This window comes from Buteo buteo, chromosome 15 (genome assembly GCF_964188355.1).
Source record: "Buteo buteo chromosome 15, bButBut1.hap1.1, whole genome shotgun sequence".
Lineage (NCBI taxonomy): Eukaryota > Metazoa > Chordata > Aves > Accipitriformes > Accipitridae > Buteo > Buteo buteo.
The window spans coordinates 30,737,060-30,752,613 of record NC_134185.1 but is presented as its reverse complement, the minus strand read 5'-3'; the positions used below and the strand labels follow the sequence as shown (position 1 = coordinate 30,752,613).

Genomic DNA, 15,554 nt, shown 5'->3' with positions numbered 1-15,554 from the left:
TCCTCGCTCGGCCCCCGCAGACACCTGGAAGGGGCCGAGGAGGAGGCGGGCGGCCGCGGCGGCAGCCCCGGGCGGCTCCTCCGGCCTCGGCAGCGAGGCAGCAGCGGGAGGGAAGGCCGAGGGCGGGCGGCGGGGGCCGGGCCGCGGCTCGGGGAGCGGACGGGGCGCGGCGGCGGCCTCCCCCCCGGTCGCCACGCCGACCGCCTTCTCCCGCTTCTCCCCTCGCAGCTCTCAGGGCGGCGGCGGCGGCGGCGGAGGCGGAGGAGGAGGGCGCCGCCGGTGATGGACGTCTCCCCGAGATAGCCGCCGCCATGAGCCAGCCGCCTGCAGGGGGCGCAGCCGCCGAGCCTCGCCTCCACCCCGAGGGCAGCAGCGGCGGCAGCGGCGGCAGCAAGAAGCAGCAGCAGCGAGCCTCCTCGCCGGCCAGGGCCCGCGACACCCCCCTCCGCCCGCCGCCCGCCGCCGCCGCCGCCTCCCGCCTCCCGCCCGCCGCCAAAGCCGCCTCGGCGCGATCGCCGCCGGCCCCGGCCCCCAGAGCCGCCCGCGGCCGCGCCGCCGACAAGGCGCCGCGCTGCGCGGGGCCGGCGGGAGCTGTCCAAGCCGGCGCCGGTGCTGAACCGCCGCCCGCCGCCGCCGCCGGCAAACCCGCCGCCGCCGCCGAGGAGCCGCCGCCGGGGCCGCCGGGGCCGCGGGCCGCCGAGGAGGCGCCCCCTGCAGGAGGAGGCGGGGGGGAGCGGGAGGGGGCGGTGGCTCCGCAGCCGCCGCCGCCGCCGCCGCCGCCGCCGCCCAGGCAGTGGCGGGGGAAAGCGGGGCGGTCTCCGCTGAAGGGCGCGGGGGAGGCGGCCCCGGCGCCTCCGGCGTCTTCCTCGGGCGCGGGGAAGGGCCGCGGGGCGGCGGGCGGCGGCGGGTACTGGAAGGAGGGATGCCTGCAAAGTGAGCTCATCCAGTTCCACCTCAGGAAGGGGCTGGCGGCGGCCGCCCAGATGCAAACCAAGGGCAGCAACCACAGCGGCAGCGCTTCCTCCTCCTCCTCCTCCTCCTCCGCCTCCTCCTCCGCCTCCGCGGCCGCCGCCCCGGCCGAGACTCCCCCGGCCGCCTCCGCCTCCTCGCCCTCTGCCATGGCGGCGGCGGGGGCGGAGGGGCTGCGGCAGGGCGAGGCGGGAGGAGGCGGCAGGAGCGGCGGCCCCGAGGGCTGCCTGAGCCCGCAGCTGCAGGAGGAGATGCAGGAAGAGATGGAGAAGCTGCGGGAGGAGAACGAGAGCCTCAAGGTGAGGGGCCGGGGGCGGCGGCGGGGAGGGGGGGGAGAACCGGGGCCGGGGAGGGTCGGGGGGGGGAACCGGGAGCGGGCGGCCTCCCACCCCCGCGCCGGGAGGAGGCTTCCCCGGCTGCCTCTCGGCCGGCGCTAGCGCTGGAGGCAGAGCGAAGAGGGCCCGGTGGTGGGGCGGGCGGGCGGCGGCACTTCTCCGCTGCTTTGCGGTGCTTTTCGTGAGCTGGGTTGTGTTTAGCTGGTGCGTCCCTGCGGGCAGGAGCTCCGTTTCGGCCGTCTTCCCCTCTACCGGCTGGCATTTGTGCTTTTGACCCACCTGTTGCGTCCTTGTCCCCCTCTCGCCCCGGTGCCAGAATGAGATAGACGAGCTGAGGACAGAGATGGACGAGATGAGGGACAGTTTCTTCGAGGAGGACGCTTGTCAGCTTCAAGAAATGCGCCACGAACTGGAGCGAGCCAACAAGAACTGCCGGATCCTTCAGTACCGGCTGCGCAAGGCCGAGCGCAAGAGGCTGCGCTACGCCCAGACCGGCGAGATCGACGGCGAGCTCCTGCGCAGCATGGAGCAGGACCTCAAGGTACAGGCGTGAGCAGGTGTCGAGGGGAGGGAGCGCCTCGGACGGAGACACGGCCGTGCTCTCGGTCCTCATGACTCAGGCATTTCCATCCCTTCTGTCGTACGCTCTGCACCCAGTGCAGCTCACAGGATAGCAATGGCCAAGCTCACCTCGGTAACAGAAGCCCTTCGGTACGTAGGTAGGCTATTTTCAGCTTTAGTCCGATAATTTTTTGTGAAGTTAATGTGCAAGAAGCAACTCAAATACAAATTAGGATCTAGAGGTCTTGGATCTTTTACGACAAACACGAGACATACCCTACCACTGCAAAATTAAACCAACCTCACCGAATAGTCCCACTGACTTTGAGGGGATTATGGTACTCTATAGTAAAGATTTCAGAGGACTGGCGGATTGAATACTTGCAGAGCCACAACAGAAAATCCTGACTCCATTGGTGTCAGTGGAAAAACTGCTGTTATCTTTAGTGAAGCCAGGATTTTCCACATCCCCCTGAAACCATAGACACAACCCATCAAATTTCAGTGTGTAATCAACTGTATTTCATCTATAATGTCTGAATGAACCACAGCCTGTTGTTGAGGAAAAGCTTCAGTCCTTGTTTAAAGATTGCCGTTGGTAAAATATCCATCATTTCCATTCTAGATTGGTCCAATTACAGAAAAAAAACCCCTTTCTTGTGCTAGTTGGAAGTTGTTTAATTTCTGCTTCCGTCCACTAGACTTTGTGAAGGCTGCTACTGAATCAGGACTCCTAAACTTTTTCAGTTGACTGGTCTCCTGCCATTTCTCATGGAAGTTCAGACCTCTTTTAGCAAATGTGAGCTTATTGACCACGCTTCTGCCTAGGACTCTAGTTAACTATGGCTCATTGGATTCTGTGGACTGCAGTTGGAAATGCTAAGTTAATACATGATCAGGAAGAAGGTAATTTTCAAACTTCTTTCTGATCAGTATAATGGGTTGAGAGTCTGCTATTCCCAGGCCTGGTTTACAGACTTGGATCATCTTTTCTGAATAATTTCCAGCTTGTCATCATTCTTATTAAACTGTAGAAACCAGTCCAAGACATGTATCAGTAATTTTCTCACTAATGCCATTTAAAATGCTAATATCTTTCTCTCTATTTCTGTTTGATATTCCTTTTCTGTATGTATTTCAAACCCATGTTTGCTGTTGTGGCTGTGACGGTTCTGTAAGTACAGCCGTCCGGGTGGCTTTTGTCAAAATAGTGTCTTCCTGGTCAGAAGCAAAACAACTCCTTTGTCAGGGGAATTTCTGATAGAAACGAGGGATGTTTTGCACATTCAGAAGGATGCTTAGGTGAATAGTTGAGACATGCACCTTTGCGGGCAGAATTTGAATGTGAGCCTTCATGTCCCAAGTGAATATTGTGATTCCAGCTTATAGAGTTATAGAGCTTATAGAGTTGATTTCTTTGTTGGCTCAATGTTGCTTTGTATTAACAAGTCATACATGCGCAGGGCCTGGGAGGCAAATGGTGAGGGCACCTCCGGTGAGGTGCTCGCCTGCAATAGAGGAGACAGCAGCTAAGGCCTTAGGTTGAGCTGGACAAAGGGCTCACTTTAACTAGGATTTCTCCCATGTCTTTCCCAATAACCATACGACTGACTCTTTGGAAAGGAATAGTGTTTTTGCAAAGTGTTCCCACAGATTGTGAATGTGTTCTGCTTTGGAGTAGGGATGGATGTCTAATGCCAAATTTCTGCCCAGTTGAATTCCGGGTGCTGGCTAACCATAGTTGTAACTCATCTGCAGTTCTCTGTAGTGTACCCAAGACCTCTTCTGAAGAATTTCTAAGCATAATAACATTGTTTATTTTGCATGGGTAATATATTAGGGGACTTAATCCTTCAGAGATACAGTCTTGCATATAGCTGTATTAAAATGCATCTTGCATAAATGAGTCCCATTTCCCATGTGATCTAGAATGCTCTGTAGGATTTCCCTGCCTTAATTGCTACTCCACCAAATTTTGTGTCAAAAAATCACTACCAGTAATGGTTTTGTTATTTGGTTGTATTTACCGAGCCAGACTGTATCTATGGACTGAAGACAGATTCTGATAGGATGCTGTTAAAAATGTCCCCCATGATTTTCCACTTACGTTGGTTGGACAACAAGATGAGCAGTTTAATACCGAGTGGAGGAAAAGACATCAAGCTGTAGCCCTGTGGTGTGATTCTCAGCTCATCCTGCAGTCTCTTCGGAGTATGGTTATAATTGAAATTCCCCTCCACTCGCTCTTTCTGTTGGGCATTATGTGTCTTGAGTGCGTGTGCTGTGGGGGAGGTTAGTGAATGATCTTGTGCTACACTGCAGTGTTGTATCTGTAATTCACACACACTGGGTTTCTTGTCAGGGGAGGCTGAGTCACTTGCTGCTGCTGTTTTCTGATAGATCGGATTCTTCTAGACTGCTTGCTTAAAATTATTTTTTTCTTTAGAGTTTTAGTATGACAAAGAGAGTTCTTTGACATAAAAGCATAAAGATCGTTCTAGTGAAAGCCATAAAGGATAGCTCTCAGCTCCCCTAGCTAATGCTAAGAAAGATCAATTATACTTTCCAATGTTCTAAAAAAAGCAGGACATTAGGCTTTTCAAACTATGTGTCTAAATCCCCATCATAACCGTGATTAGTGTATATTTAAATATTTTTGGTGCATGATTGTAGTTTCTGGTGGTTTCACAAAATACAGTCCTAGTGGCTTGAATAGCAAAATCCTCAATACTTCACATGAAGAAGAGGAATTACATCTTGGCATGTGCCTTTTAACTCTATTCCTGTGAAAATGCATTAAACCAAACCCAAACCCCAAAACCTTAGTGTTCATTTTCATTTTATGTCCATCATTGGACATCTTTCGGGTGAACACAACATCAGTAAAAATGTTGTTTGTTCATATTTTACTCTTCAAATGAACCAATAGTAGTACATACCAGATATTTAGATTAACTGTCCATGAAGGAGAGAGAAACTAGCAGGGTCAAAATAAAGATGTGTCCATTTGTGCTCCTATACAAGGCACAGGTGGGGAAGGCCTGGAGAAGGTGGCCCTTGCTTTTAGATGCTTCTGCATGTCGAGTGTTGGAAGGGCATATGCCTTAGTGCATTGAAAAACATTAGCTAGCAGTGGTCGAGAGAAAATAGATGCTGCACTGTCTCCAGGAATAATGAAGGTCCAGTTGCACCGTTGACGTAACAGAACCTAGGAAGGAGTTGGGGTTTAGTGTCTAATGTGGTCCCCAGTGAAGTCCATAGGAATAGTGTACCATTTTTTGGAAGGAATTGGCTTGAATTTGGAATAATTTAGAATTCTGTCTGTAGATGTCCTTGTCTACATGTTTCCTTACATACCGCTTCCATCAAAACATCCAGAATTAACCTCTAAGTGCTTGCTTAGGCACTAAGAATTGCAGCAGTAATTCTTCTTTTTTAATCTTTCTTTTGAAATACCATTTCATTTAGGTTGCGAAAGATGTATCGGTGAGACTTCATCATGAGTTAGAAAACGTGGAAGAAAAACGTACTGTAACAGAAGATGAAAATGAAAAATTAAGACAGCAGCTTATAGAAGTTGAAATTGCCAAACAAGCACTACAGAATGAACTGGAAAAAATGAAAGAGGTTAGTGTTGCTTTTTGTTTCTACACAAAGTATTTGAAGTTCTCAAATTCTTGTTGCTGAACTAACTGTTTTTCTTCCTATAACTTGTTTTGGGGGCAAAAATACGGCAACAAAATACAGCAGGCAAAAGCTGAAAGCTGCAAAGAGTGCTGAAGTACAGCTTGGTGATTGGGAAGCTGAGAGCAAACTAAAATATTTGGTGTTTCCTAGGCCAAATGGAAACCAAACTATGGTTTTGTTTTTCCTATACAAGGAGGGAAATGTGGAACTGATGGTAACAGAGTTCAGAGGCTTTGAGGCATTCTACTTACCTTAAGAGACATGCAGAAAGAGTGCTGGAGGGAGTCGGGGCATCTAACTTTGCAGATGATGTTCCCCACATGTTTTTACAAAGACCAGTATTTTCCCTTGCTAACTACTACTAGGGACTAGTAGGCACACGGAGGCTGGGGATCTAGCCACCTCCCCATCTTGTTCAGTCATGCTCTTTGGAGTATTGGGAAGTGAGAGACTCTACCTGGCCTTTCAGTCTGAGCATAATTTTACATTATATCTAATTCATCTTCAAAATTACACCATTCACCATTATATAGATGCAAGATACTGTGCCATTAAGTAAGCAGAAAATTGTATTAGAGCAGTAATAGCTTGGCCGGCAGAGATAACAAAGCATGCAGTAAAAAGAGAAACTGTTGACTAAGAATGACTTCTCAGAACAGATTTTAGAAACAGCTCTCCAGTTCAGTGTTCAAAATTCAGTGAATGCCACTGATTTTCACTTTTAGTAGTATTCCCTAGCAGGAATGCCAATGTCCACTTTGATCTTGTATGAAACAGAAGAGATGTATTTCAGTTGCTAAGAAAGGCGGGGAATTTTCAGTTGTATGCTAAGTTACAGTATTTTTAGGAACTGCAAGTGCTTACTTTAAGTGATGTAGTATTAAAAATATTCATATGTTTTCTTTACAAGAACTGAATTTCAAACATGTTAGTAGAGGATAAACAGGTGGCTTTTTCCCACCTTCTGCTGCTTTTCCAGATAATTGCAGATTTGAAAAGGGCACGAAATCTGAACTTATTCAGCTTCCTTCCCCTCTGCCTGAGACTTTCTTCTTCCCTTTTCACTCTGGCTTCTGCCATCAAATGCAACTCGGTTTCCAGGACCATCTTCTTTATAAGAGCATGATCTTTCTGCAATTATCCTTACAGCTTGTTGTTAAGCTTGGCTTTACTCCAAATTTTTCATTTTTCTTGTCCATTCAGACCCAACTTACTTGTAGATTCCCATTTCTGGATCCTTTCCTCCTACCCTCTAGTAGGTTGCACCACTGTAAGCTTCTTTTGCCTTGCTGCTTCATACGCGTCTTTGGATTACAATGAAGTGCGTGGCAATTTAATAGCTTATGTCCTTTGGGAGCTGTGTACCTGCAGGAAATTAACCCAATAAGTAGGCTTCTTTGTCATCAGTAGTCACTTTCTCCTTACCCTGATTCTTCCCTCTGGCCCACTATGCTGAACTATGGTTCTGTGGCTCTCACGCTGCTCTCCACTTCTTTCTTTGGGTTAGGTGTTTGCCCCTTTCTGTCTTTGCTGTTGGTATCAGTGGAAGGATACTGAAGACTCCAGGAGAAAGGAGAGTGTCAAGTTTTCAAGAGCTAGGGGCTCTTCTACACAGTACTGTTTTCATGAAGCTGAAACAGATGGGTGATTCCCACTAGCACAGATCGGGGGCACTGAGCCAAAATGGAAAAATGCAGTAAGACTTTACGCCAGAGCAGAGGTGGAGTGGACAAAGAGTCAGAAATACATCTGTGATGGGTTGACCCTGGCTAGATGCCAGGTGCCCACCAAAGCCGTTCTATCACTCCCCCATCCTCAGCTGGACAGGGGAGAGAAAAATATAACAAAAAGCTTGCGGGTCGAGATAAGGACAGGAGAGATCATTCACTAATTACCGTCACGGGCAAAACAGACTCAGCTTAGGGAAAATTAGCTCAATTTATTACAAATCAGCCAGAGTAAGGTAATGAGAAATAAAGCGAAATCTCAGAACACCTTACCACCACCCCTCCCTTCTTCCCGGGCACAACTTCACTCCCAGATTTCTCCACCAAGCCCCCCCAGCGGCACAAGGGGGACAGGGATGGCGTTTACGGTCATCACATGTTATTTTCTGCCGCTTCACCTCCTCAGGGCGAGGGCTTATCACACTCTTCCCCCGCTCCAGCGTGGGGTCCCACCCACGGGAGACAGTCCTCCACGAACGTCTCCAACGTGGGCCATTCCCACGGGCTGCAGCTCTTCATGAACTGCTCCAGCATGGGTCCTTTCCATGGTGTGCAGTCCTTCAGGAGCACACTGCTCCAGCGCGGGTCCCCCACGGGGTCACAAGTCCTGCCAGAAAACCTGCTCCATGGGCTCCTCTCTCCGCAGATCCACAGGTCCTGCCAGGAACCTGCTCCAGCGCGGGGTTCCCACGGGGTCACAGCCTCCTTCAGACACCCACCTGCTCCGGCGTGGGGTCCTCCACAGGCTGCAGGTGGAGATCTGCTCCACCATGGACCTCCATGGGCTGCAGAAGGGCAACCTGCCTCACCACAGTCTTCACCACGGGCTGCAGGGGAATCTCTGCTCCGGCGCCTGGAGCATCTCCTCCCCCTCCTTCTTCACTGACCTTGGTGTCCGCAGGCTTGTTTCTCTTACATGTTCTCACTCCTCTCTCCAGCGGCTGTTTTCCGCATCCCAACTTTTTTTTCCTTCTTAAAAATGTTATCACAGAGGTGTTACCACTATCACTGATTGGCTCGGCCTTGGCCGGCGGCGGGTCCGTCTTAGAGCCGGCTGGTATGGGCTCGCTCTCTCTCGAACACAGGGGAAGCTTCCAGCAGCTTCTTACAGAAGCCACCCCTGTAACCCCCCCCACTACCAAAACCTTGCCACATAAAACCAGTACAACATCCTTATACTGAACTGGAGAGGAGAACTGCCATGCCCAGTCATTATATGTGTCATCATAATTAGGCAGGAGTTTTCATTTATGTATTTCGAACAGGCTGCTGAGTGCCTTTCAGTAGGAGAAGGCTGTTTTTCAGGCTAGGACTTTGAGCACAGCATGGGGGAAGTTGGAGGATGGTTGAGGAAGTGCAAGTCAGAGAAAAGCAAGTTTGAAGTGAAGCCAAATTATTACACACTTTGCAAGCATGCCATGACTGGGGGGACTGATGGAAGGATGCTGGTGAAGAATACTAATTCTTACAGACTTGAAACTTAGAATCTGTGAAGAAGCTATAAGAATGTTAACATGAAACAACAATGAAAACAACCTAAAGCAGTCTGAAGTGCATTAGAATTTTTCTGTGACAAATGCCTTTTCTTCTTCTCTGGCAATCGAATGTTTCATGCATCTTAAATGTCATTGGCAGGTAGTTGTAATGTTATTTTTCTATTTGCTTGTGAGTTATTTCCTCTAGTTTCATGGGTTTACAACCCTTTCTCATTTCAGTACAGCCCTTATAACCAATGGAAACTCCTGCTTAAGGAAGTTCTGCTCAGCGTAAATAGAAATACAGAATCAAGGCCTTTTGTCTGGATTGTGATCTTCACTTTACTGAGCCTAGAATTAATGGGAGAGTTAATCTCCAAAGACAAGGAAGCATTTTTATTTTACAGCATAATAACAGGGCTCAGAGCATGTAATGACTGATTTCTGTACTTTTATGTCATCAAAGGTACTGCAAAACCACAAAACTTTCCATTCTTGTTAAAATCTATTTATGTATAACTGCCATGGGAAATTTGTTCTCCTTTTATAATGAACAGTGTGAGATAGCAGAGAATGGTTAAAAGACTTAATAGAAAATGTTGGAGGCAGAAGCATAATTTTTTCTTAGGTAGTCTCTAGAGCAGGACCAAAGCCAAAGTTCTCTCTGTGTGGATTCTATATTGTTCTAAAAAGCGTGGTAAACTTGACTGGAAACATGTATAAAAGATAAATGCTAGCAGATGTGTTCATGTAGAGACAAATCTAGAGTTCTCCAGTAAACATTTGGGTGAATATAGACTTGTGAATGTATTAGTCCATTAATAGAGAGAGATCATTGCTGTTTGCTTCCTGGGTTTGGAGCTTTTGAAAAAAATAGTTATGATATATTCCATGACAAATAGAAGTTGTTGTTGATGGCAGCAGTAGCTTGCAAGCATCCAGGATTTGGAAGGTGTTCCAGCAAAGCATACATTTTCTATCAGTTACTTCTACTTTCAGTTCCCCAACCTGCAGCTATTTCATTTAGTGTTATTCCTGCATACATCCACACAGAAAGACGAGATTTTTCATCTGTGTTGTCAGTTCTCGGAATTTATTTGTAGCAACTGCTGCCGATTTCCTCTTTATTAGTTGTTTAATTGTAATGCTTTTTGCGAAGCTGAAAACAAAGTAGAGAAATTGTTTCTTAGAAGAAAGAGAAACCAAGTGTAGCTAGGTGTAATTTTTTCAGATATAAAGAATTGTTAATGATTTGTTAATTAATTAATTAATGTTCATTAATTTGTTGGTAACCATTTTTTAAAGCCTAACTTACTCTTGTAGAGCTTTTTATGATCTTAGCATAAATGAAGAATTCATACATTTGCTATAGCTATGTAGGAAATGCCCAGTTAGCCATGCTTTAGATGGTATGTTGTGAGCCAAATGAAGTAGGGGGAGAATATGACAGATGTAGTGGACCCTGGGCCTTACAAATCCTCACTGCAACGGACATGCGTAATTGCAAGAGGCACAGTGTTTTTCAGAGACATATGTCTTTCTGGATAGAAATAGATTGCTCTGCTAGTGCTTCAAGCTGCGCAGATGCAAGACAGCTCAGTTCTTACAGCCCCATTAGGGTGATGTTGTCAAGCTACCATTTTCTTCTTCTAAGCATAGGTTATTAGCTCAGATACAGAGTTTGCAATAACCATGGCTACATGACATGTGAACCAGAGATGCCTTTTGTCCCTTCAGTTCAGACTGCAGGCAGAGGAGTTTATGCCTCCCTCCATGGGTCTGTGTTTTACTGGAGTGTTACCTGTCTTGTCAGTCAGTCTGGTTTGTATGCTGCAGGGAGGTGGAAGAAGGCGGCAGGGTCTGGGGAACTGGGCACTGGAGCTGGGAGGAGGAATCTGAATTCTGTTCCTGATTTTGATACTAACCTGCTGCAGGACCACAGGAAAGTAATTACACCTTTCTGCTTGCCCTTACAACCTTTGCCTGCCCTTTTAATGCACAGATTAGCTCTCTATACATCTCTTAAGTGCTCAGGCTGCAAAGAAATCAGGAGGGTAGCTGGAAATTTCACAACAAAAGCTGCTGTAAAAAAACCGCAACAAACCCGAACACACACACACACACACACACACACACACACATGAAAAAACCCCAAACCAAAAACTGGAGAGCTGTGAAAAGAACTGGTGAGGGATGATCTTGTCCCAGTCCCCTTGATCACCTATATCAGCTTGCCAACTATGTCTCTCTGATAAAAATCCAGTGTCTCTCCTTTCTCACAGCCCTTTCTCTAAGCCCCTTCTCCTGCCATTTAACCACAATCACTTATTTCCAGTCTTTCTCCTATAACTCACAATGTCTCAGATTCTCCAGGTTCTCTCTCTTGGTCTTGATCTTATTTCTGGTTTTGTGGGTTTTTTGTTGGTTTTTTTTTTTTTTTGTGTGTGTGTATATGTGTGTCTTATAGTAGTGGCTATTTTGCTGTGTTCTGGTTCCTGAGTCCCAGTCTTGTCCTCCCTTCCACTCCCTCCTTCCCTGCATCTTCTCAACTCTTCATGAGTGTCCAATCTCCTCCTTGGATTTCAAGTCTTTTCCAGTTCATTTTCCTCTTATTCTACTCGAAGTATATTGTCCCCATTTCTTAGTTACAGCTTCTCTCTTCTGTGAAATTTGTCCTTTTCCCCTGATTCTTCCATCCCCTCATACAAATTTGCCAAGCTTCCTTGGTTTGTTCTGTTCCTTTCCTTGTTTCCAAGCCTTAGTTCTTCACTTTTGCATCTGGACTGAGAGCAGTGGAGGATCACTCACTGTGCTAGGAAACAGCAACTCTATCAATCACTGTGAGCACTGGAGAAAAGGTTTCTGGTTCTAATGCCTAGCCTCAGCTTCATCTAGACCTGCATGGAGCAACAATTGCAGGACTAGTTAGGCTTTGCCTTCTGGCCTGGAGTTGGAACATAATCTGTCAGCTGGAGAAAATGTGCAGATCGAGAGCTGGGGTGTGAGAGGATGTGGTAGTTTGTAAATACAGAATTTTCAGCAATTTGAACTGGTAAACTCCAAGAAATAATTCCTTGGTAATGTATAGGAATGGAAGATTTCTAGAAGGTTATGGTTTGGCCAGACATGATTTGGATGAATTAGAAAAGTATGAGGTATATATCATATACAGACAAAAATGTTCCAGAGCACAGGCGTACTGGAACTTCTCAAAAGAATAGTTGCTAGAATAATTTCATATGAGCAAACCTGGATATTCTTTTCTTGGAAAGAGCTGAATAGTTTTGCTGAAATTTTCCAAAATACTAACAATGTTGATAACTTATCCTGAGATAGATGCTTGGTGTGGAAAATCTGCACCATCCAAAACGTGGTGAGCTTGTAAGAAACTGGAAACAAGTCTCATAATGGGTGGTGGTTTGCAAGATTTCCAATAGGCAGGGCAACCATATCCAACAGCACCATTACGTTTTTGGATGCCTTCAGAATTGAAACTTTCTCATCTGCTATTTTTCTTGGTCCCTTCGCTCAGGACCTTAAACTTCACGATCGGACAGTTGGGACTGCCAGTGCTACCATTGGCCATCAATCCCCTGATCAATGCTTCCCTATTTGCAAGAGGTCCATTCAAAGTGATTGCCACAGCTGACTTACCACCTGTGGCAAAAATTGTCTTCAATCCATTGCAGAAATCATGTGATGTCTTCTAGTTGTCTGAAAAACGCTTCATCTATTTCCTCTTATTCATCAGATGGTCTCTAGAAGATACCCCAAGTGATGCCACCGATGCTTCTCTGTTCTCTGATTCTTACCGATAGCTCACAGCTGGCCCATCACCCATTACAAGGCAATGCTACATGCAATTGAACTGCTCTTTTGTGTTGAGCACAACCCTTCTTCCTCACCCTCAGAGTTTTTATCAATCCATGGCTGCACTCCAGGCATGTGAGCTATCCCATCATGTCTCTGTGATCCCAGTGCGGTCATAGCGATGTAAATATTCATGGATTCCTAGCTTCTGTTTGTTGCCCATGCTGCACGTATACAAGTCACTCGAGATGCTTTGCAAAGGAAAGTTTGAGTCTCCTCCATCATGCTGTCCCCCAAGCACTTCCTAATTGCACCTTGTCTTTTCATTTCTCTTCAGAGTCTGAGCCTCATTTCAAACAGCTGGTAATGGAGGGACTAGGGACAAGGCAGAGAGAGAGATGAGACGCTGGTACGCCTGCTGATGCCCCTTATCAGCTTCACAGGATCAGTGTAGTAAACGGTACTCTTCGAAGAGTTACAGTAATTTACTTGCTCCTGGCACCAGATGGCAGCAGGGGAGGATTTAATAGGTCTCTCACAAGCCTGGTTTCTTCCTTGGGTCTTTTGGAGGACCCAAATATCAAATCTATCAGCGACACTTCTACTAAAAGTGCCTTTAAGCAGAGGGTTTCCATGATCTGGAATCTCAGTTTGTCGCCTCATGAAAATTCAATTTGCTTTGGTGAAAAGAACAGGACAATGAGGAGGGTTGTTGTTTTTAAAGAGATGAGAAACAAGTCTCTGCCTGAGCTTATACAGGAGAAAGCAGAAAAGTCCTCTGTCTCCAAGCACGGCTCAGTGATTCTCTAAGCACCACATCCCCACAGATGCAGAACCCCCAGTCACTTCTGTCAGACTTACTTGTGTGAAATTCTGTTGCCTTTGGTGTCCTGCCCAAATATTTTGTTCCTTTAAAAACAGTACTCGGCAGGGATGCTATTCATCATCTGTGAGGGTGTGATTCTGACATCTTTGCTCAGAGCACACTGTGATCGGTTCCACAGATTTCACAGTGAGCAAGATAAGCAGAGTTTACTTCAGTTTAGTTCTTTGAATATGGGAAAAGAATCATAATGCAGAAAGAAATGAATTTGTTACAAAATCTGTGGTAGTAATTGTCTGAAAATATCCTGCCATAAACAGGAAAAAAAATACATGCATCTGCGAAGCAGTTTACACTTAAACCTCATAAAATTACATTTTAATTATGTATCAACCATCAGGAATTCACATGAGCCATTTGCTTCAAGACAGTTTATCAAAACCGAACAGCCTGATGTCAATAATAATATAGCTCCAAAACATATGTAAGAAATAATGAATGATTTCAAAAGAATAAAGCTCTATAAATATCTTATTGTGAAGAGGTTTTGTGAGTAAAGATGCCTAGAGGCAATTTTTTTCAGTCATTGAAGCTGGTGTGCTGCCTTGTGGATTCCTGTTGAATTGTCTTAAAGTTTGCAAGGATGTGTAAAAGGAGTGGCAGGATTGCTTGCTAATGAGGAATTAATAATGAAAGAGTGGCAACTGTAGTAAAAAGAGTGTACTGGAATATGTCTAAAACAGAAAAGAATTTAACCATTAAAAACCAAAGTTAAGTTTGATCAATTCTTTTGCATCTGTAAACTTAATGCTACTTCTCTGGTTTAATGGGGGCATGGGAGTCCCTTCCTTGTGGCAGTGTTACCTTATTTTCTTTCCTTCCTGTGATGAATATGAGCATTCTTAGATTTGCAAGTTCTCTTGTCAAAGTTGTTATTACTGATACTACATACAGTCTCCAAGTAATATCAGAGTCTCTTTGCAGTAAGCTCTGTGTAAAAAAAAAAAAAAAAAAAAAAAGAAAAAGAAAAAAGAAAAGTAATGACCTAACCAGAACGGAGTCACAGAATAAAAGCTGAGTTTCCAAACACATAGAAACTCTGTGTTAGAGAAAGGACATGAGTCCCTACAGTCTGGTCTCAAGTCAGCACCTGAGACCATTTTTTTGCTTGGGTCATGCTTCTCAAAGTTGTTCTTTGCTACAGATTTACTTCCATTAGTTGACAACTAGGTTTGTAAAGTAAATCAGGCTAAGGAAGGGCCCACGCACAGGCAAGCAATGCTAGCACATCCCTCAGATGGTTTTAGCCTGGGTCTGCTGCCACTGCTTCAGTGCTTGGGCATGATTTGGGGTCTAGCCTGGGGCAGAGCTCGTATCTGATTGACGGGTTGGATGCGGTCATGCTTGTTTGAGAGGAAGCTGTGGGGGAGTTTAGCTGTATTGTCATTGCAGCTGAAAGGACACCAAGTTGTGGAGTGCCAGTTGGCATCAGATCCTGAGAACAGTCCCTGACCATTTCATTTACTAGTGTAAAAACTAGGCAAAGGGTCTCTGGCTTGGTATGGAGCCAGATGAGATGGCAAATGAGACACAGAACAGCAAGTCCAGTCCATTGCTGCCATGTGAATTGCTACTGCTGAGAATTACTGGCAAGGGGCAACCAGAAGCAGCGACAAAGCCAACACAACTGGCACGTCCAGTTGTCTGTGGGAGTAATGGACCATGCGGTAACAGTGGCTCAGGTGGTGGATGGTAACCGGTTACCAGAGAAAATGGTTTGTGAGCATGAACTCACAGTGGGGCAGGCTGGAGAAGATGTATCTCTGTTGCCTCGGACTTTAGAGTATGACTTCCTTGAGATCTAAAGGAGAAAGAAGATCTTTCTAAATCTCATTACCTAATGAGGCAGTGTTGCTAACGACTTCACTAAGGTCCTCAAAGTACCATACCACATTAACAAACAGAGGAAAGTTTGGGAAATCCAGTATCGCTTGGTTTACATTTAGTCATCTCCTAATCTTTTTTTGGCACTGTGCTGTTTGTAAGCCTGAGAAGTTTACAGATTTTCTATGAAAAGACATAAAGCTTTGTAGGAGTCTGTAATGATCCTCAATCACAGAAAACAAATTTTTAACTTTGCACTTCCCAGTTTCAGTTGATAGATGTC

The 15,554-nt window shown here is 46.2% G+C and overlaps 1 protein-coding gene across 1 annotated transcript in view; it reads left to right on the top strand.

The window, feature by feature from the left end:
• Positions 1–311: 311 nt before the first annotated feature.
• Positions 312–15,554, top strand: part of MTCL3 (MTCL family member 3) — a 44,866-nt gene continuing 29,623 nt past the window's right edge. The window contains exons 1-3 of the mRNA XM_075046913.1: positions 312–1,268; positions 1,621–1,845; positions 5,334–5,492. Coding sequence (XP_074903014.1) covers positions 312–1,268; positions 1,621–1,845; positions 5,334–5,492 — 1,341 coding nt within the window. The remainder of the gene's footprint in view (positions 1,269–1,620; positions 1,846–5,333; positions 5,493–15,554) is intronic.